Source organism: Schistocerca gregaria, chromosome 3 (genome assembly GCF_023897955.1).
Source record: "Schistocerca gregaria isolate iqSchGreg1 chromosome 3, iqSchGreg1.2, whole genome shotgun sequence".
Taxonomy (NCBI): domain Eukaryota; kingdom Metazoa; phylum Arthropoda; class Insecta; order Orthoptera; family Acrididae; genus Schistocerca; species Schistocerca gregaria.
This window is the reverse complement of record NC_064922.1, coordinates 877,586,978-877,608,577: the sequence shown is the minus strand read 5'-3', so window position 1 is coordinate 877,608,577 and position 21,600 is coordinate 877,586,978. Positions and strand designations below refer to the sequence as shown.

The 21,600-nt window shown below is 40.6% G+C and overlaps 1 protein-coding gene across 1 annotated transcript in view; it reads right to left on the bottom strand.

The window, feature by feature from the left end:
* LOC126355648 (cytochrome P450 4g15-like) overlaps positions 1 to 21,600 on the bottom strand; it is a 154,517-nt gene that overhangs the window by 74,470 nt on the left and 58,447 nt on the right. The window contains exon 2 of the mRNA XM_050006013.1: positions 8,049 to 8,250. Coding sequence (XP_049861970.1) covers positions 8,049 to 8,250 — 202 coding nt within the window. The remainder of the gene's footprint in view (positions 1 to 8,048; positions 8,251 to 21,600) is intronic.

Below are 21,600 nucleotides of genomic sequence, written 5' to 3'. Positions count from 1 at the left end.
GCAGGCTGCTATTCTCCCATGGAGACGATCGTAGAGATGCTGGATGTAGTCCTGTGGAACGGCTTGCCATGTCATTTCCACCTGGCGCCTAAGTTGGACCAGCGTTCGTGCTGGACGTGCAGACCGCGTGAGACGACGCTTCATCCAGTCCCAAACATGCTCAATGGGGGACAGATCCGGAGATCTTGCTGGCCAGAGTAGTTGACTTACACCTTCTAGAGCACGTTGGGTGTCACGGGATACGTGCGGACGTGCATTGTCCTGTTGGAACAGCAAATTCCCTTGCCGGTCTAGGAATGGTAGAACGATGGGTTCGATGACGGTTTGGATGTACCGTGCACTATTCAGTGTCCCCTCGACGATCACCAGAGGTGTATGGCCAGTGTAGGAGATCGCTCCCCACACCATGATGCCAGGTGTTGGTCCTGTGTGCCTCGGTCGTATGCACTCCTGATTGTGGCGCTCACCTGCACGGCGCCAAACACGCATACGACCATCATTGGCACCAAGGCAGAAGCGACTCTCATCGCTGAAGACGACACGTCTCCATTCGTCCCTCCATTCACGCCTGTCGCGACACCACTGGAGGCGGGCTGCACGATGTTGGGGCGTGAGCGGAAGACGGCCTAACGGTGTGCGGGACCGTAGCCCAGCTTCATGGAGACGGTTGCGAATGGTCCTCGCCGATACCCCAGGAGCAATAGTGTCCCTAATTTGCTGGGAAGTGGCGGTGCGGTCCCCTACGGCACTGCGTAGGATCCTACGGTCTTGGCGTGCATCCGTGCGTCGCTGCGGTCCGGTCCCAGGTCGACGGGCACGTGCACCTTCCGCCGACCACTGGCGACAACATCGATGTACTGTGGAGACCTCACGCCCCACGTGTTGAGCAATTCGGCGGTACGTCCACCCGGCCTCCCGCATGCCCACTATACGCCCTCGCTCAAAGTCCGTCAACTGCACATACGGTTCTCGTCCACGCTGTCGCGGCATGCTACCAGTGTTAAAGACTGCGATGGAGCTCCGTATGCCACGGCAAACTGGCTGACACTGACGGCGGCGGTGCACAAATGCTGCGCAGCTAGCGCCATTCGACGGCCAACACCGCGGTTCCTGGTGTGTCCGCTGTGCCGTGCGTGTGATCATTGCTTGTACAGCCCTCTCGCAGTGTCCGGAGCAAGTATGGTGGGTCTGACACACCGGTGTCAATGTGTTCTTTTTTCCATTTCCAGGAGTGTATATACCGGCCAAACAGGTCGAAATTTTTCAGTGAGGTACAAAGAACATACATCGGGTACCTCACGAACAAAATCTGTCTTCTGCCATCACATATCATTCAATAATCATGCTGAGGGGACAGTAGAGCAGAATCTACAACTTCTTCATTATGCAAATAAAGGCTTACTTACGAGTATCTTAGAAGAAATCGAGATATATGCTCATTTGAAAACCAAATCAACAATGCTGCTCAATAAACAATTAGATTTTCGCGAAAGATATTTTTATGGCGTTTTTGACGAAATTTTATAATGAAGATGCACCTACTCTTTTGTTTTAAAATATAAGATTAGTTATACTCGTGGCAACAGCTATGTATGAAAAATGTGCTATACAACATATAAAATTTTTTATTAAATTGAAATTGATTATTATAAAAATGCTATTAGATCGATGAGTTCTAAATATTTAATCAGCGGTCTCATCAGTTATTCAGACGTACATAATGCGGAAAGTATTCTTGGATGCTACCCTACTGTTATAAAGAATGTTACTATGAAAACTACAGTTAAAGTAAAGCGATTCTGCAACATCCATCAAAGATGCAATTGTGTTGTAGGCGACTCGGTATAATCGACATATACCACAACTCCAAGGAGTTTTACATATTTGATTTAACTGACACTGTAATAGTATTAAGGTTGCCCACAGAGGGCACAGCTGTTACACATCGTAGTTTACCGTTTTTATGTAAAACATAAATAAGTTTTAACATACTATCTGTTAATCAGATATTTTAAGTGAATCAATTTTATGTTATTAGTGTATTTTGTATTTTTATACTTTGACGATAGCGTTATATTATGAACGCTGATTGGCAGTTGTGAAGTAGTGTGAGAGGAAGTACGCGGAGCCTCTGCATATTTAACCTCATGCTCACCACTCATAACCATAAGTTGACTCCATAGCAGCTGAGGAGAGCTCCGCCTACCATCCTCCAAGGATGCCATAAGTATAATAAGTTTTATTTTATCTTGTTAAAATTTTGTCATCATTAGACACTTCATTTTATTTTAAGACTGGTTTCTAGTATTTTCTAAAATCATTTCACAGGTTTAAAGATGGTTATATAAATATAACCGAAACTGGTCACCTATGTTATTGAGACATAAGTGTTGTGATCAAGACTGAACTTTAGTTAAAATTTAATAGTCTATTGATCAATGTATTCCAAAAATGTTTACCAAAATTGTGACTTCAACTAACTTACGCTAAGGGAAACACACAAACATGCCCAAGGGAGGATTCTAACCTCTGACAGGGGAGTCATACAAACTGGGACAAGGTGCCCAAGACCACACAGGTACCCCACATGGCGGCAGTTCTGACGTTGTGACTGCTTATGGAAGCAAGCTAGAAGGAAAATCAAGACAATGTAGGATCATATGATTATCGACCTTGAAAAAAGTGTTCAAGAATGCAGAATGGCACAAGATGTTCGAACTTCTGAAAAAAGTAGGGAAAATATTGGGAAACACGAGTAATGTGCAATATGTACAATAATAAAGAGGAGACAATAAGACTGGAAGACCAAGAACGAAGTGCTTAGATAAAAAAAAGGTATAAGACAAAGACGCAGTCTTCTGCCTCAACTATTCAGTCTGTGCATCGATGGAACAATGACGAAAGTAAAAGAAAAGTTCAAGACTGGTTCTAATTCAGGGTAAAAGAAATCGATGATAGGGTTGGTTGATGAAATTGCTGTGCACAGTAAAGGTGTAGAAGAACTACAAGAACTGTTGAATGGAATGCACAGTGTAATGGCACAGAACATGAACTGAGAGTAAACCCAACAAAAATGAAAATCATGGGTAGTAGCAGAAATGAGACCAATGAAAAACTTAACATCAGGATTGGTGATCATAAGGCAGACAAAGCAAATGAATTCTCCTACCTTGGAAGCAAAATAAATCATCATAGATGAAGCAAGGAGGACATAAAAAGCAGACTAGAAAAGGCAAAAAGGGCATTCCTGGGCAAAAGAAGTCTGCTAGTATCAAACTTACGCCTACATTTGAGAAAGAATTTCTGAGAACGTACGTTTGAAGGACTGTGTTGTATGTTAGTGAATTGTGGACAGTGGGGAATTGAAATAGATGAGAATCGGAGAGTTTAGGATGTGGTGCTACAGAGAATATTGAAAATAAGATGGACTGATAAGGTAATGAATGAGAGGGTTCTACTCAGAATTGGCAAAGAAAGGAAAATATGGAAAACACTGACAAAAAAATGGGACAGAATGATAAGACATGTGTTACAGGCATCAGGGCACAACTTCCTTGGTACTATACGGGGCTGTGGAGGGCAAAATCTGTAGGAGAAGACAGAGATTTGAATATATCGAACAAATAATTGAGGACATAAGATGCTGAGATAAGGAAGTTGGTTCCTGAGTGGACCTTGTGGTGGGCCACGTCAAACCAGTAGAAGGATGAAACTCCAAATCTCTAAAACTCCAAAAGAGCCTCTAAACACCATCTAAACCGAGAGAATGATAGGCCAGGAAATATGGACTAGATGATGAAAAAATCTGATGGAGCGAAGTATATATGTGACCAGCTTACATCTGTTCCCATCAGCCAAAGATGTTATAAAAATATTCATCATTCCTATTTGGAGCAAGGGCTTTCAGGTCAAATCTGTACCGTCGGGATTAAATATCTCAGTGTCTGCATCTATTAAAGCACTAGATCAGGTATTGGATAAAGAGCTGACTTCTAGAATTACGGTATGTGTGGACGAAACACTGATTGCATCAGAATAAAGAATACTGTGAGTTATTGGACTTAACGCTGATAAGAGGACGAATGATGTTGATTTAAGAAGTCAGAATTCATGAGGGAACAATTATTTGTTTTGGGGGCATATATTTTCAGCGGAGAAAGTAACAGCCATTCAAAAATGGATACGCATCCTTGAATAAAAAGTAAAGAAAGCTGACTTTTGAAAGGAAATGCCATCTTTATTTTGACTGATATTTGTCAAATCGCCTTTGAAAGATTATAAGAGGAACTATCAAAGCATAGTTGTGTCACCCAAATTTGAGCTTACCATTATGCATGGGTCTGAAGAGTAGTGGATAGGGGATTATGGTCTAACTAGTCCAACTAGTAGAGGTGGAAGAACGAGAGGAACATGGAACTACTGCCTTTGCAAGTCAAATAATAACTAAACATGGGAAAAACTATAGTGTATCAGAAAGAGCTGTAATATGGGGTTCTCAAATATTATGGAACCATATACTGGGACAGGAAACTATAGTGTATTATATATAGTATACATTGATCATAAGGTACTGACCTTTTGACAAATTATTAACTAGTGCATAGTCAGCTGACAGTGTGGTAACTGTTACTGCAGCAATTTATGGTTACAATGAAACACATTCCTGGCACACAAGATTAAGCGTCAGATACCCTGTCGAGGTTACTGCTGATTATTTTAGAAGAGCAGTTATACGTCCTCACATTGGTCTGCTGCAGCATTCGTTTTGTCCATACGAATTAACATGACAATAAAACTAAAAAACAACCAGTACTCAAAGAGCGACTGATCAGCGCGCAGAGGCATGTCGGCAGTAATCAGCAGAGACCAGGGAGGTACGGTTGCTATTGCTGGAGTACTGGCTACACTACAGTCCCTTTTAATACATATAAAATGATAGAGTAATATGGGACAGCTCTTTCGAATGGACACGTAACATTCAGATTTAAAAATCATTTTGCTCATAACACGAAGCAAACTGGCGACTTCCGTCAACACGGGTTATCGCATGGAAGACTTGATGAACAGTACTTGTTTGGGTTGGCTCCAGCTACGCACGGCAAAAAGGAAATGATGGATATCAGCAGAAACACTATGTAAACATAGTGCTTGGGGATTTCTTAATAGAAAGTCTTAGTGGCTTTTGCGTCATAAACCGATGCAGGGAGGCGTGGGCGTCCCCGAAAACGAATCAGAAATTTGTGATTGGTAGAGAAATAGCATGGCAAATTCTAAGAGCAACTTTTTGTACTAACACATGATACTTCATAATTTTCATTTAAGACTGAAAAAGAGTGAAATGTTATCATTAACCAGAAATTGTGCATATTAACTTCATACGATTTTTCAACTCATGTAGGTGTATGAAATGTTAAGGTAATAATTAGTCTGAAAACCCTACAATGGGGAAGAACAGTGCGCGGGGAGGGGGGGGGGGGGGGGTTGGGGCAGGAGTGCAGGAGGGAAAGTGACGCAGCATCGTGTCCCTATTGAGTCGGAAGCAGGTCAGTACTAAAGAGTCCATGCCGACTTTCCCCCCGAGAGAGGAACGCGCCCACGTTCAACGTAAGGGACACCTAGTGGGAGTGACGTAGCTTTCTTCCGATGCACTACTGACAGTATACTGTAACTCTCGCTCCCTCGCACTGACGATGTAACACAGAAATTGCGTCGCTATTCAGTACTCAAGGATCCATGCCGACTTTTCCCCGAGCGTGTTACACGTCTACGTTCGACATGTGGAACACTTCCTGGGAGTCATGTAGTTCTTTTCCGATGCACCACTGCCAGTTTAGTGTAACCCTCACACCCTCACATAGACGATTTAACACATAAATTGTGACGCTATTCAATACTCAAGGATCCATGCCGTCTTTTCCCTGAGTGAGTAACGTCCCTACGTTCGACGTATGCAACACTTCCTGCGAATCATGCACATATTTTGCGATGAGATGATAGCACGTCATGAGGGGAGCCATTTGATGTAGCAACGGACACTTCAGAAGGCCGGCAAAACACATCTCGGCCCCCGACGATGTGGTCTACAATGCCTTCTTAAGCTGCTATCGCCCGCGAGACCTGTGCCACCAGCCTCTGAGACTCCATCTTTTAATTTGAGATAAGTCGACTCATAGCAAGCAGGCTGATTGGAGAAGAGTCCCATCTGCAAAGTTGGTGGCAATTCAATTCACCATGGAGAAGGGAGGCATTGCACACTGTAAATTTGCAGGTTTGCTGAGAAACAATTTATTGTGGTTATTAACAATGTAGTGCTCGTTCAGAACTGTTTCTGATGCTTACTCGGAATATGAAGTTCAGAACTTGTATTTTTCTGCTATTTTTACTTTACTGTTTGCATTGAGAGCAGCATTCTGAAGACCTCGAGTAACTGCGCACTGTAAATATTTACAAATGTGATGTTAGTCATACACTTGACAGTTACGTCTCTGTTGTGACGTGTAGCTGTAGCCTTAAGTAGCAATTTCATCAGGAATTTCTGTAAAAAGATGTATTACCACTGTCATTATTATGTATGTGTGGGCTCTTTATGGCCCAGAAAGCCGAGAGTTCTCCTATGGCGTTGTCGTTCAGTGAACTGCGGACAGAGCGTGGGTTATACGGAAGGAGTGGGTGTAGGGTATTGAGTATTTTATGCAACGAAGAATTAGCCATGACCGAAGATGAGGAGTGGGGCAGCTGTTGGGTTTGGTTGTTGGCATCAGTGAGGATCTTTCTTTTGGTACTCTTTTACGACTGACAATGAGGAAATAAGAAACGACTAACTGGTTCTTTAAAGTGCGTGCTTTGGGCCTCACAATATTTTATGGGCAACAGGTAGATATAAAGGTCACAGTCCTTGCTGAATGTGAGAATAATACGAAATTTGATAGTCTTACTATTTTTGCAACTGATAGAAAACGGCAGAAGGCAGTTTGTAGCAGATACCATATGGTGCACTAGAAGAGGCCAGAAAGGAAGGTCGATCGATAGGTGGCGTCTCCAGTAGTGACCATGAGCGGAAGATGAACCAAAACTTTCATATTAAAGAACTTGATCAAGCAGGGAAACTGAAAGAGTTCTTGACGAGACGATGCGTCATCGAGAGCTTAATACGCGTCGGTACAGTGACGGAATCTTGGCTTAACTAAATGCATACAAAGAATTAACGATGTCCGATAGCGGAAGTCATTCTGAAAATAACCGGAACAATTTCACCGCCTGAGCCAGTTGATATGTCAACATCATCAGTGACTTCTCTGATTGATTCGTTGATCGTTCATAATCATTTGCTTCACTTCTTCCACGATTTTCTCGGGTCACTGTGTGGTAATGCACCCAGGGCGTTTTATACCTTCATTGTCTTCACGGACTACTTCGAAACAACTACACCATTTACAAACTTGTTTCATTCACAATCGACTCACAGAAAGTAATATTTGGCATTTCTAAGACTTTGATGCACTTCAATCCGTTCTTATATCAAAATTATTTAATACAAATTCCCTGGTTCAGTTTCATACAAAGTAAATAGTCACCAATACTACAGAAACAGCTGACAACAAACTAAAATCCGATACGGATAATAATGTACAGAAATTTTTCATAAATGTTTAACAACACAGCAACGGAAATTCGGACTAATACTCCAGGCGAAATTAAAATATTACCGTTAATGTTTGAAAACATCTCGTACACAACATCCTTTTGACAATGACACTTTCGAAAACTGACTCGATAATCAGTGTGTAAACGCACCGTGTTGTGGTTATGTTGAGTACCTGAGGAAACACAGGGGTTACGAGACGACGTGTAAGGAAACATAGTTGACGGTCTTGTTTCTTCGATTGTTCAGAAACGGAGTTGTCATGCAGAGGTTCGTTGGAACAAGTGAAACCAGTGTTCTTGCAAACGAATATCCGCGGAGCTGTACGTTTGTCACCTAAAATTCGCCGCAGTAAACAGAAAACAATTTCAAAAAGTAATGTGGGTCGCTAACGAAATTGTGCTACCTCAGCGTGGAAAGCTGGTTCGATGACCTTGCGGTGCCTCTTCCAGATGTCGCCCGTGCTGGTGATGAGCCCGTCGCTCATAAGAGTCCGGAGGATGTGCATGAAGACAGGGTCCCGCTCCCGCGTCTTGGTCGACGCCAGGACTTTCCGCACGTCCTCTGGGCGCGATATCACAATGAACAGCTTGGGACCTACGTAGAACCTGTAACACAGTACAGTGCTTTTTTCTTGACATGTTGATTAATTACTTAGTGTACTGCAACTATGCTCGAGCAAGCTATGCAGCAAAATTGAGATTTCCGCTATCTGGGCTTAGAACAACTGAAGCAATCGGGAGCATCGATCATTAAAATTCTAGAATTCCGAAGCAACTTGTTGCCACACTGTTATACACTAAATAAATAACGATATTGTAGGCAGGTAACGTAGAACGATAAAACACTTGCCTTCTCTTCCTTTCGAGTAACTGCTGCCCTTCTAAATTCATTTTTAAGATTCCGGGAATCAATCTGTGAAGACGGAACCCTAGTAGGATCGCTTTGTTGTCCGTATCTCTGAATGTATGTTTTGCTCCGGAAGGGTAGACTTACCACTTTCAAATTTTGTATCATATTATGGCCTATTGTCCCTTGGTGCGGAAAGAATTTTAAGCTTCTGAGTCACTTCAGTCAAAAGATACGGCCTTTTATGTTACATATTTTGATACTTCAAACCTAACTCATAACAAGTGTAAGGTGCTTCTCGTTGGCATAGAACCCGAAATTTGTTCAGAAGCGAGGTTTCACGGTGTAAGTAAAGGAAAAATTCGAAAACTGTTATTTCCTAACTATACACACATCAAAAAAAGGTTTTGCATCACCCCGGTTCCCAGAACTCCTGAAGACAGACGTTGACTGTGGATATTATATCATAGACACAGTGATTTTGACTGTTCAGAGATGTCACTGAACTCGACCAAAGATGTAAACAGCCATGCATGAGCAGCCCTATTAGACGGAGGGGGTCCGACAGCCGATCAGTTCCAGTCATTCCACCAGGAAGGAGGTACACGGCTCGTGTTGTGGAGTTCAGCCATGCATAAACGGTCAGTACTGCGGTTCGATCGCGTCCGCATTGTTACTTTCTGCCAGGAAGGCTCTCAACAAGGGAAGTGTCCAGGCGTCTTAGGCCGAACATAACGATGTTGTTCGGACATGGAGGACATACACTGTGACAGGAACTGTTGACATGCCTCGCTCAGGCCACCCAAGGGCCATTACTGCAGTGGATTATTGCTACCTATGGATTATTGCTCGGAGGTACCCTAACACCAACACCGCCGTGTTCAATAATGCTTTTCGTGCAGCGATAGTACGTCGTGCTACCACTCAAACTGTGCGCAGTAGGCTGCATGATGCACAACTTGAGTCATGAAGTCCATGGCGAGGGCCATCTTTTCAACCACGAAACCATGTAGCGCGGTACAGATGGGCCCAACAGCATGCTGAATGGACCACCCAGGACTGGCATCACGTTTTCTCCACTGATGAGTGTCGCATATACCTTCAACCAGACAATCGTCGGAGAGATATTTGGAAGCAACCAGTTCAGGCTGAAAGCATTACACACACTGTCCAGTGAGTGCAGCAAGGTGTAGGTTCCCCACCGTCTTGGGGTAACATTGTGTGGGCGAGACGTACCCCGCTGGTGGTCACGGAAGGCGCCGTAACGGCTGTACGGTACGTGAATGCCATCCTCGCACTGATAGTGCAACCATATCGGCAGCATATTGGCGAGGTATTCGTCTTCATTGGACGATAATTCGCGCCCCCACCGTTCACATCCTGTCAATGACTTCGTTCAGCATAACGACATCGCTGGACTAGAGTGGCCAGCATGTTCTCCAGACATGAACCATATCCAACATGCCGGGAGTAGATTGGAAAGGGCTGTTTATGAGCCACCAACCACTCTGAGGGATCTACGCCGAATCACCGTTGAGGAGTGGGACAATCTGGACCAACAGTGCCTTGAACTTGTGGATAGTATGCCACGACGAATACAGGCATGCATCAATGCAAAAGTACGTGCTACTGCGTATTAGAGGTACCGGTGTGTATAGCTGTCAGGACCACCACCTCTGAAGGTCTCGCTGTATGGTGGTACAACAAGCTATGTATGATATTTAATGAGCAGTAAAAAGGGCGGAATGATGTTTAAGTTGATCTCTATTCCAATTTTCTGTACAGGTTCCGGAACTCTCGGAACCGAGGTGATGCAAACCTTTTAACACAAAGAAGATGTAGTCTGTTTTTATTGGTCTGTTTGTGTGTTAAGACCCTTTTTCTCTGGATACGTTTATCGTATCAATTTCAAATTTCCTTTGTCAGCGTAAAAGTTGTAAGCTTCTAAGTGCATACAATCAAAAGATATGGTCATTTTTGTCGCATATTTTGATACTCGAAAATTTATGAAACTGACACAAAAAGATCGTTTTTGCACCAAACAGAGGAATAGTTGAAAACTATGTATGTAGTCATATCTTACATGTTTCTAACATGTCATCTGAGTTATATTAACCAAAATTGAGAAAAAGTCATGTTGTCAACCATTTTTTGATGTGTCTTCCTGAATCACCAAGTAGTTATGAAACAGTGCTTTTTACATTAGTTACATGGCACATTTTTATAGCTGTCCCCTTATCATTAATAATAAGAGTGTTATCTGAATTTATCTACTGTAATGTGTCATTATTCATTAGTCAGGGTGCACATTATAATTTTAAGGAGACATTTTTCAAAACCTTGCTCATAACTTGCAAGAACATGTGGTATTCTCAAATGATAGTGAAACCTCTATTTTTGTGAACATGGTTCACATCACAACGTTTATTTTTACATAAATAAATCAAATATATGTAGATAATCTAAATCAGTGATTTGTATTAAAAGATTACATGAATAATAGAGATGCATTCTATAAGTATACATATATATTTTTGTCTTAGCAGTTTTCTGGCTGGTTTACCTTAAGCATCATGCAAAAAACAAGAACACAGAGCACTTTCAGTACCAACATAGAGTATCATAAACGATTATCCATGTTACACTACAAACAGCTGAATATCCTGACAAGTTTGTTGTTAAAGTTATGAATCACACCTTAAACATCAGCATCATGATTCTCACTAATAGATAACAGAGACTCCTGCACAGAAGGTGTATTATCATCCCAATCAGCACAAGAATCAGGAACACTGGAGTTGCTACACTCACTATCGTTGTAACATCCACACCAAACAGAACACTGTAAACTAACATTACGACAACTAAAGTAACGGGGCAAGGCGATTTCTGGGATAGCTTGCATTGTTGCCAAATATATTCAAGATGGTGGATGCAAGATGGTGGCTATACTTGTGGCAACATTGCACAGACGTCATGGAGGGAAATTCAAATTTTGACAAGAAAATAGGTCATTGGGTTACCTCTGTTAACCTACCTGCCCCACCCCTCTCCCCCTCCTATGATGTCACCCATCATCCCACCACAGAGTGCCCCAGGAGGAAGATTCGGTTAGTATACTCTATTTATCATTATTTTCCTTGGAAATTGATTGCTAGACTGTCCTCCACACTCCACTGCCCGCTGCCCCTACTTTCCATTGGTCCCAACCCATTTTATGTCCCCCCCCCCACGTTGCACCCATTTCTTCCAATCATGTGTGTATATATGTTCATCACGATTTTAAAGACTGACTCCTCTAGTCTACACTACAAACATTAGAGGGTACTCTATACTGTCTTACAAATGCTTTACCCCCTCCCCCACTCTGACACAACCTGCCCCCACTTTCTGCCAACTTCATGCCCACTTTTGGTGATCTAGTGTGTGAATTTTCACTTCCAAGTTTGAAGACAAACTGCCCTAGTTCACAGCCTCCTCTGCACACCACCAAACTTTATTCCCAATTTCTGCAACACCACACTCCCTATTTGTTGATCGCCAGTGCGATGTATGTAGCAATACCACTCAAAACTGTTCTGTAACTGCCTTGTAACACTATTCAATCATTCATCTAAATTTATAAATAAAATTTGCATTTAAAATTTGTCATAATATAATGTTGACATTGACAACCCCATTGATAAGTATGATATATGTTATGTTTGATTGCTTTGGTAATGCATATTTGTAGCTTATGTACAGAAATATACGAAATGTGTAATTTGCTAAATAATATTATGTCATTATACAAACAGTATAATTATATTTGTAGATTTTTTTGTCATCAGTCTTCTGACTGGATTGATTCGGCCCACCACAAATTTCTCTCCTGTGTTAACCTCTTCATTTCAGAGTACCACTTCCAACTTATGTCCTCAATTAATTTCTAGATTTATTCCAATGTCTGTCTTCTTCTAGTGTTTCTGCCATCTACAGCTCCATATGGTACCATGAAAGTCATTCTCTCATCTCTTAACAGACATCCTATCATTGTGTCCCTTCTTCTTATCTGTGTTTTCCACACATTCCTTTCGTCTCCGATTCTGCACAGAACCTCCTCATTCCTTATCTCATCAGTCTACATAGTTTACAACATTCGTCTGTAGCACCACATCTCAAATTCATCGATTCTCTTCTCATCCAGTTTTCCCACAGTCCATGTTTCACCACCATACAATGCTGTACTCCAGACACACATTCTCAGTAATATCTTCCTCAAGTGTAGGCCAATATCTGATACCATTAGACTCATCTTGGCCAGGTATGCCATTTTCGCCGTTGCTAGTATGCTTTTGATGTCCTCGTTGCTCCATCAATCATTGAATATTTTGCTGCCTAGGTAGCAGAATTCCTTAGCTTCATCTACTTCATAACAATCAATCCTGATGTTAAGTTTCTCGTTGTTCTCATTTGTACGACTTCCCATAACCTTCGTTTTTCTTCGATTTGCTCTAAATCCATACTCTGTGCTCATTAGACTGTTCATTCCGTTCAGCAGATCATGTAATTCTTCTTCTCTTTCACTCAAGACAGTAATGTCATCAGCAAATTGCATCATTGATATCCTTTCATCCTGAATTTTAATTCCACTCCTGAACCTTTCTTTTATTTCCATCATTGCTTCCTCGATGCACAGATTGAACACTAGCGGCGAAAGGCTATATCCTTGTCTTACACCTTTTTTAATACGAGCACTTTGTTCTTGGTCGTCACTATTATTATTCTCTCTTGGCTGTTGTACATATTGTATATGACCCGTTTCTCCATATAGCTTACTCCTACTTTCATTTCCAACATCTTTCTCCATTTTGCATTATTGAACGCTTTTTCCAGGTCGAAAAAATCCTATGAACATGTCTTGATTTTTCTTTAGTCTTGCTTCCATTATTAACTGCAACCTCAAAATTGCCTCTCTCATGCCTTTACCTTTCCTAAAGCCAAACTGATCGACATCTAACGCATTCCCAATTTTCCTTCTCATTCTTCTGTATATTATCCTTGTAATCAACTTGGATTCATGAGCTGTTAAGCTGACTGTGCGATAATTCTTGCACTTGTCAGCTCTTGCCATCTTCGGAATTGGGTCGATGATGCTTTTCTGAAAGTCAGATGGTATGTCGGAAGACTCATACATTGTACACACCAACGTGAATAGTCGATTTGTTTCCACTTCCCTAAATGATTTTAAAAATTGTGATGGAATCTTATCCGTTCCTTTCTACCTTATTTGACCTTAATTCCTCCAAAGCTCTTTTAAATTATGATTCTAATACTGTATCTTCTATCTCTTCTAAATCGACTCCTGTTTCTTCTTCTATCACAGCAGACATATCTTCCCCCTCATAGAGGCTTTCGATGTATTCTTTCCACCTATCAGATCTCTCTTCTGCATTTAATAGTGGAATTTCCGTTGCACTCTTAATTTTACCATCCTTGCTTTTAATGTCACGAAGGCTGTTTTGACTTCCCTGCATGCTGATCTGTCCTTCTGACAATCATTTATTTTTTGATGTCTTCACATTTTTCCTGCAGCCATTTCATCTTAACTTCCCTGCACTTCCTATTCATGTAATTCCTCAGCGACTTGTATATCTGCATTTCTGAGTTTTCTGGAACATTTTTTTTGTACTTCCTCCTTTCATCAGTCAAGTGAAGTATTTATTCTGTTACCCATGGTTTCTTTGGACTTACTTTCTTTGTACCTATGTTTTCCTTCCCAGCCTCTGTGATGGCACTTTTTAGAAATGTCCGTTGCTCTTCCATTGTATTACTCACTGAGCTATTCCTTATCTCTGTATCTATAGCCTTAGAGAACTTCAACCGAATCTCATCCCTTAGTACTTTCGTATCCCACTTCTTTGCGTATTGATTCTTCCTGACTAATGTCTTAAACTTCAGCCTGCTCTTCATCACTACTATATTGTGATCTTGCGACGGGTCAGGCTCTTATCGCGCAGTTTCCTTTCCCTGAAAGAAAATCCACCTACCTCGTTTCTTAGGTAGTTGCTGCACTCGCCTCTCCTGATAGCAGCTACTGGAAAAATTGCAGAAAAGCAGTGTTGAAGAAACTGCAATTTAATAGCCGCTCACCGGAGGCCGCGATACATGTTTGCTGAAATACAATCTATGAGCAATCTTCCTAAATAAATTGAGTTATTGGAATGGTAGTAATTGTTTACTCAAACGAGAACGCGAAGTTGGTAATTCTATTTAAGCTCTTTATTGTCTTTAAGCCTGATCATCAGCCCGCTAATCTACGTTTGAAGAAAGTTCAGTTCACAATTCTATCCACACTCAAACCCCGCCAGAATTAGCTTTCAAAGTTACGGAATTTACTTAACTGCAACACAGACGATTTTCTAACATACACGTTTGCAGTCGATGTTCAATAATAGTTCGTTTTTTAACGTTAATGCTCGCCATAAGCACTTAGTAAAAGTTTACGAAGTACCGCCACGCTTTTAATTATTAAAGTTACTCGCGTCTTTCGCGGAACGAAAAGTCACAACTCGCTCAAACTCACACTACGCGTTACTGGACTCTTCCAGTCTCAAATCGCACAGTACCGAACCGATGAAGCCGTTTTATGACTTCATTTTACACATTATTCGCGAGGACACATCAAGCATGTCTCTTCTCGATCACAGTTCCTTCGCGACCCCTCATCCACTCGCGACTCACTCTCCTAGTCTGCTAACCGTCCTCGCATCTCATTGGCTCACACATCACACAGCCAATCAGAATTAACTCTTTGGGTGCGCCTCGCGCCAAAATCTAGCACGCACCAGTCATGACTTCTGAATCATTTACGTCATGATTTCTTGTTACACAAAATTTACTGTATAATTTAACAAACCGAAAGGAAAACTAGACTTTACTTTATTTCCAGAAATTATTTAAATACTCGCGAACGTTCTGGCTGCTTGTACAATACCATACACTCTTGGACATCCGACATTCACTAAGATGGGGAACCACTGGCGACTCTGTTCCCACGGTTACATCGTCTGAACACTTGCGAGTTCCAACCTAGATTTTATACACTTGCAAAGAATGGCGAATGTCCCTCTTTCATTCACTCAGGCACACTCATTCACTCTCACCTACTCATATAAAATAACTGTTCACAAAAATTCAAAACATTTATGGTTTTAACAAAGTTATAGGTGAATTTCTAAAAGTAAAATTCTCAAAATAAATACAAAAGCACGGAAGGTGATTTTGTTTCATAGTTGGATGGTCACTGAAGGTGATCTATACATAATGGTATTTATTTAGACTCGAAAATTGTAGAAATTTGCGTTTTCTGTAAGATTTTTCTAATTTCCAAAATATGCAGGTTTCAAAGCTCAAATTTGGATGACTTATTTTTATTCATAACAGAAACTAGTATATTAACTTTTAATTTCCTCAGGTTCCTCAGTTAGAAGTTATTAAAGATGAAAGTTCCACGTTATACACGCGGCTAGTTAGCGCACAGGTCTTACATTCTCACGGTACAGACATGCCATATGGTCGTGACGTCAGACGAACGGACACCGGTAATCTGCCCGCTACAGCACATATGCTAATCTGATGGCTACTTTACAGTCTGTCTACATTTCACAGTAAATATTTGATAGAAAACTGTGCGCTCGCACTAGTTGCGACGCCACACACCTCCTGAGGAAACTAAATTTTTTCATTCATGACAAACTTTTAGTTTTCTAAAAAAATTTCTATTAAAGATTTACTCAAACAGCTATTTAACATTTATAGTTCCTGTACATCAATCATCCACTTATACCTAGGGCTGACGACCTACAAAACATCTTATATCTAAACATGCACTTTTATCATCATTCAAAAAAAAATTTTTCAGATTACAAAATTCTATTTACAAATTCCTGAAAGAGAAAACAAACCTAAATACTATCTTGATGTACGTCACACGCACACTAACACTACTATCGCTATGGTGAGCGTCACTTTTTTACCACTTACACTTAAGATTTTGATAGCACTCGTAGTTCGACCGGGTCCTGCTTGGGAGGTCCATTTCAAGTCTCGTGCTACCACCTCTGTTTACTTCGGCGCACCTGAAACATCAGCTGGCCTCAGTTCCCTTTCTAACTGCTACGTCTTAACCTACAGCAGCGATAAATGGCGCTATCTGCTTGACTCTAAAGTCTCATATTTTTGATAAAATTTACTTTACAGTATGTACAATTTTCAAAATTTTTTTTTTTTTTTTTTTTTTTTTAAATGAAAAGTGAATTGACTTTCCTAATGCAGTACCGAAGTGGCACATTTACTCTTTAATTACTTCTTCATCTCATAATCAAACAAGTTATGGTTACATAAGAAATACTAAGAAAAACAATTCCTACAAATAGTTCACAAATACATAATAAATCTCCGCCAGCACTGGTGACTCTCCAGTTCCTGTACAATACACAACAATATAAAATATACACAAAATTATCAATATTACAATTCTGTCTCCAGGCAATCTCCTGTAGTCCTGTACCATAAATTAAACACTGAAAAATACATATTTACTTATTCATTTATCAACACTACAATCCTTATACTAATCTCTACGACAAACTTGGGGAGCTTTGTGTGTCTCTGGTCAAAAATGGAATCGATGTCATGGGTACTTTCCTCATCTCACATATCTGGAGTTACTTCAATTTCTTGTCAACATCAGGTTTTCTCTAGTCACATTCGGGTTTAATTTACAACTCTCATACTCATACTTCACACACTCAGGTTAGTATTTGTTAAAGCGTTTCCTACTAATCTGCGAAACCTCGTTACCCATACTTTCTAACATACATCCACCTCCTGAGTTACCAACGTCGCCTCAGCTCTGTTTACATTCGTAGCCTCACTTCCTTTTGTTTACAAACATCTCCTCTGTTTACCAACAAACGCCACCTCTGGTTACCAACATTAAGCTTTTTATTTACTCACCTTCGTAGCCTCACTTTTTCCTAATATCGAGCTAGCCAAACACTATGCTCATTATTTCTCCTTTTCTCACATATTTCTCTTCATTTGACAGTCAGTACTGCTGCACTGTCCCTTTAACTTAACTTCCTTTACCCCTTTGACAGTCAACCTTGTTGCACTGTACCTTTACTCATTTTACCACTAAATCACCTCCTGAGGCTCTGACTTCATTGAACAGACAGTTTTGCTGTACTGCTCCATTTCCTTTCCTAAACATTAGCTTAATGCTACGTCTTAACATATCGTTCTGTTACTTAACAAACAGCTTCAATGTTCGTCACCATATTTTCTGAGGCTCTTACATTTCTTAGTTATTTTACCTTTCTAAGGGCATTACTCACACCTTAGGCCAAACATTTACTTTACTGAGACTTATTACTTATCTGAGGTATCTTAATCCTTTTTGATTTTCTCTTACACTCATTCCTTACGCTTAACCTATACTGCACTGAGGTTCTTTCCTACTCATTACTTAAACACTTTATCACTTAAAAACTACGATAGAGAAGAAGGAAAGACGATAGAATTTTAGTTCTGAATGAAAGAAGAGGTAGGTTGACAATACGGAAAAGAAAGTGGAAGAAATATTGTCAAACGACTCGAGACCTAGTGCTCGTCACGCACTTAGCTCTGCAAAGAGTGCAAAGCTCTCTGAGGTATCTACTCACTCCTGGCCACGTCTCTCTTTTGAACATATCTTTTCAAATCCACAATGTTCCTAAGCCCTAACACCTTATGTGATTTCACAAACTCCAGTCTATAAGCATTTGGGTGAGGCTTCTCTACGATTCTAAATGGGCCCACGTACTCATCGGTAAACTTCTTTGTTTCTGACGTAAGTTTCTTAGATCTTTCCCTAGTTTTCACTAGCACTAGATCCCCTACCTGAAAACTAGTGGGATCAGCTCTTGCGTCATGCCTTCTCTTTCTTTCCAGGGCCTTCTTTCTTATATTAATACGTGCCAGTCTCTCCTTCTCTTCGATGGCTATGTCTGTGAGATTTGGAAACTCGACCAGGTCGAATAAAATATTATTCGGCCTAATGTCACACATTAGCTCTACTGGTGCATATCCTGTGGCTTCATGCTTCAGATGGTTTATTACTTCTTCGAAGTATTCAATATAATTGGCCCAAGCGGAGTGTTTTTTATGACAATATGTTCTACACAATCTGTTTAACTCCTTCATAATTCGCTCACACATGTTCCCTTGAGGAAAGTACGCGGAGATTTTTATGTGATCGATACCTCTCTGTTGTAAACATTCACTAAATTTCTTAGAGATAAACTGGGGCCCATTGTCTGACAATATTGCCTTTGGCACTCCTATCTTCCCAAAATAGTCCTTCTCCAACTTATTCACTAATACTTTAGAGTTGGCTTTCTTAATTGGGTAAAATTTTACGTACTTAGTAAACCCATCCACCATCACAAACACATATTCACATCCCCCTCTAGACACTGGTAGTGGACCAAATAAATCTACAGCTACTAAATCCAGCCGATTTTGTGGTTCTACTGAATACATCTGTCCTTGGATAGTTCTATTGTTGGCCCTAACTTTCTGGCAACGATCACAGGATTCTAATCGCTGTTGCACCCTTCTCCACATATTATCAAAAATTACCACTTCACTTAACTTAGCTATACATTTACGAGCGCCATAATGCCCATACTTACAATGTACGTAGTCTATAAGTGCATCTACATGTTGCTCCGGAAAACATATTTTCCAATTCTCCTCACTGTCTTTCCTGCGCCTAAATAAGACATCTTTATGCACTTTATAGTAGACCAGTAATTTTGGGTAGTCTGGATGACCTAATCTACTCTTTACTAATTTAATGTTGTCATCCTGGTTCTGTTCCCTCCGTAGGTTCTTACAAATGCGCTTAATTAAGCCATCGTCCTGGAGCTGCATGATGGCCAACATTACTTCATTATTATCGGTATTTCTTAAAGATTTCCCTTCTTGTCCTGTATCTTTCACACTTCTTGATAAGGCGTCCGCCACGATGTTCTCGGAACCCTTAATGTATATCATCTTATAATTAAATTGCTGTAAATACAGGGACCACCTTCTTAATCTAGCATGTTTTAGCTGACATGAGTCTAAATATGTAAGGGCACTATGGTCTGTGTAGATCCAAATTTCATGTCCTAAAAGGTACTTTTCAAATTTTTGCAGGCCGAAAATAACAGCTAATGCTTCAAGTTCAGATATACTATAATTTTTCTCGGATTGTTGCAATGACCTGCTCGCAAAGGCTATGGTCTTGTGGACTTCCTCTTCTCCTTCTTTTTCCAACTGAAATAGTTCAACTCCTAACCCGTAACCACAAGCATCAGATCCCAGACAAAATGGTTTCGAAAAATCGGGATGGTTCAAAATCTTACTATTAATAAGAGCTTCTTTCAATTCTTCAAACGCCTTCTGACACTCAGAAGTCCATTTATAAACTACATTTTTCTTTAAGAGTTCTCGCAGGCACGGTGCATTGAATAATTGTCCAGACACAAATTTTCTATAAAACCCAAACAAACCAAACATCCCCTTTAATGCTTTACGTGTTGTAGGTGCAGCATAATCCCTTATTGCTCTAATCTTTTCTGGATCCGGCATGATACCATCGCCACTCACTATGTGCCCCAAGAATTTAATTTCTTTCTTCACAAATTCAGTTTTGTCTAGCTTCAATTTCATACCCCCCAATTTTATGGCCCTCAATACTTCATCCAATAACATACAGTGTTCCTCCCACGTTGGTGTCGATATCAAAACGTCGTCTACATACACTGTAATTCTTCTTAGTAGATGGTCCCCTAATACCTGCGACATAGCTCTTACAAAGGCACATACACTTATATTTAAACCAAACGGCACCACCTTATACTGATAACATCTACCTTCGAATAAGAATGCCGTGTACTTTCTTGATTCCTTTGCTAACGGTAGGTTCCAATATCCACAGGTCACATCCATGGATGTAAAGAACTTAGCACCTTTAAACTTTTGTAGCAGTTCTTCAATATTCTCCGGACGGTCACTCTCAGGTAGTACTATTTTGTTTAATGCTCGAGCATCCAACACTAGTCTAATTGAGCCATCCTTCTTAGGAACTATGACTAGCGGGTTATTGTACACACTAACAGCCCTTTCAATAATTCCCCACTCTAACATATTTTGAATTAAGTCACGTACTGCCTCCTTATGTACTTCTGGGATTGCAAATGGTTTTTTGAAGAAATGAGCGTCTTTCTGCACTGTCAAAAAACACTCATAATCCTTTACTAGCCCTGGTTGATCTGAGAAAACCTCGGCATGTTTGACTAGTATTTGTCTTAAATCGTTTTTCCTTGCTTCATCAATATCAATTAATTCTAGTAATTTCTCCTCGATCCTATTTCTGACACTCACAAGCTCAGACGGATCCTCTACTTTTTTGCCACCGTACTCATTATAGCCCTCCAAGAATTTCTCTGTTTTACAAATACATATAGGAAAATCATTCTGCTCAGGATCCTCACATAGCTGCTTACCGATGAAAGGTATAGTAATTAGTTTACCCTTAATTTTTACCATAACATCATTGGTAGAAAAATTCACCCATCCTTCATATTTATTCAAAAAGTCAGCCCCCACCAATATGTCTACACTCAGTCCATTTATAACTAAGAAGTTCTGTCTTATTTCTACTTCCTTAAATGCTATGGGTAGAAACACTTCCTGTTTTACTGTCTTCTTAGTCTTACCGGTTGCTACTACAATGTTCAAGCCACTTACTGGCATCTTAACAATCTGTTTACTGTTAGGGAGTTCATTTACCAAGTTCTGGGATACTGCACAGACTTCCGATCCAGTATCTATCAAACATTTAACTGGTTCATTTAATACTCTTAGCTCTACTACCGGTTGCCCTAAGTACTCTTTATTTATTTTGGGTTCTGCTTCCTCCAATAAATCTTGCACAATTTCTCTCCTTTCGAAGCCTGTCTTTTGGGTGGCAATCACATTCACACTTACAGGGTTTATTTCATGCTTATTATCACCCTCAATTCTAGTGGCAGCTC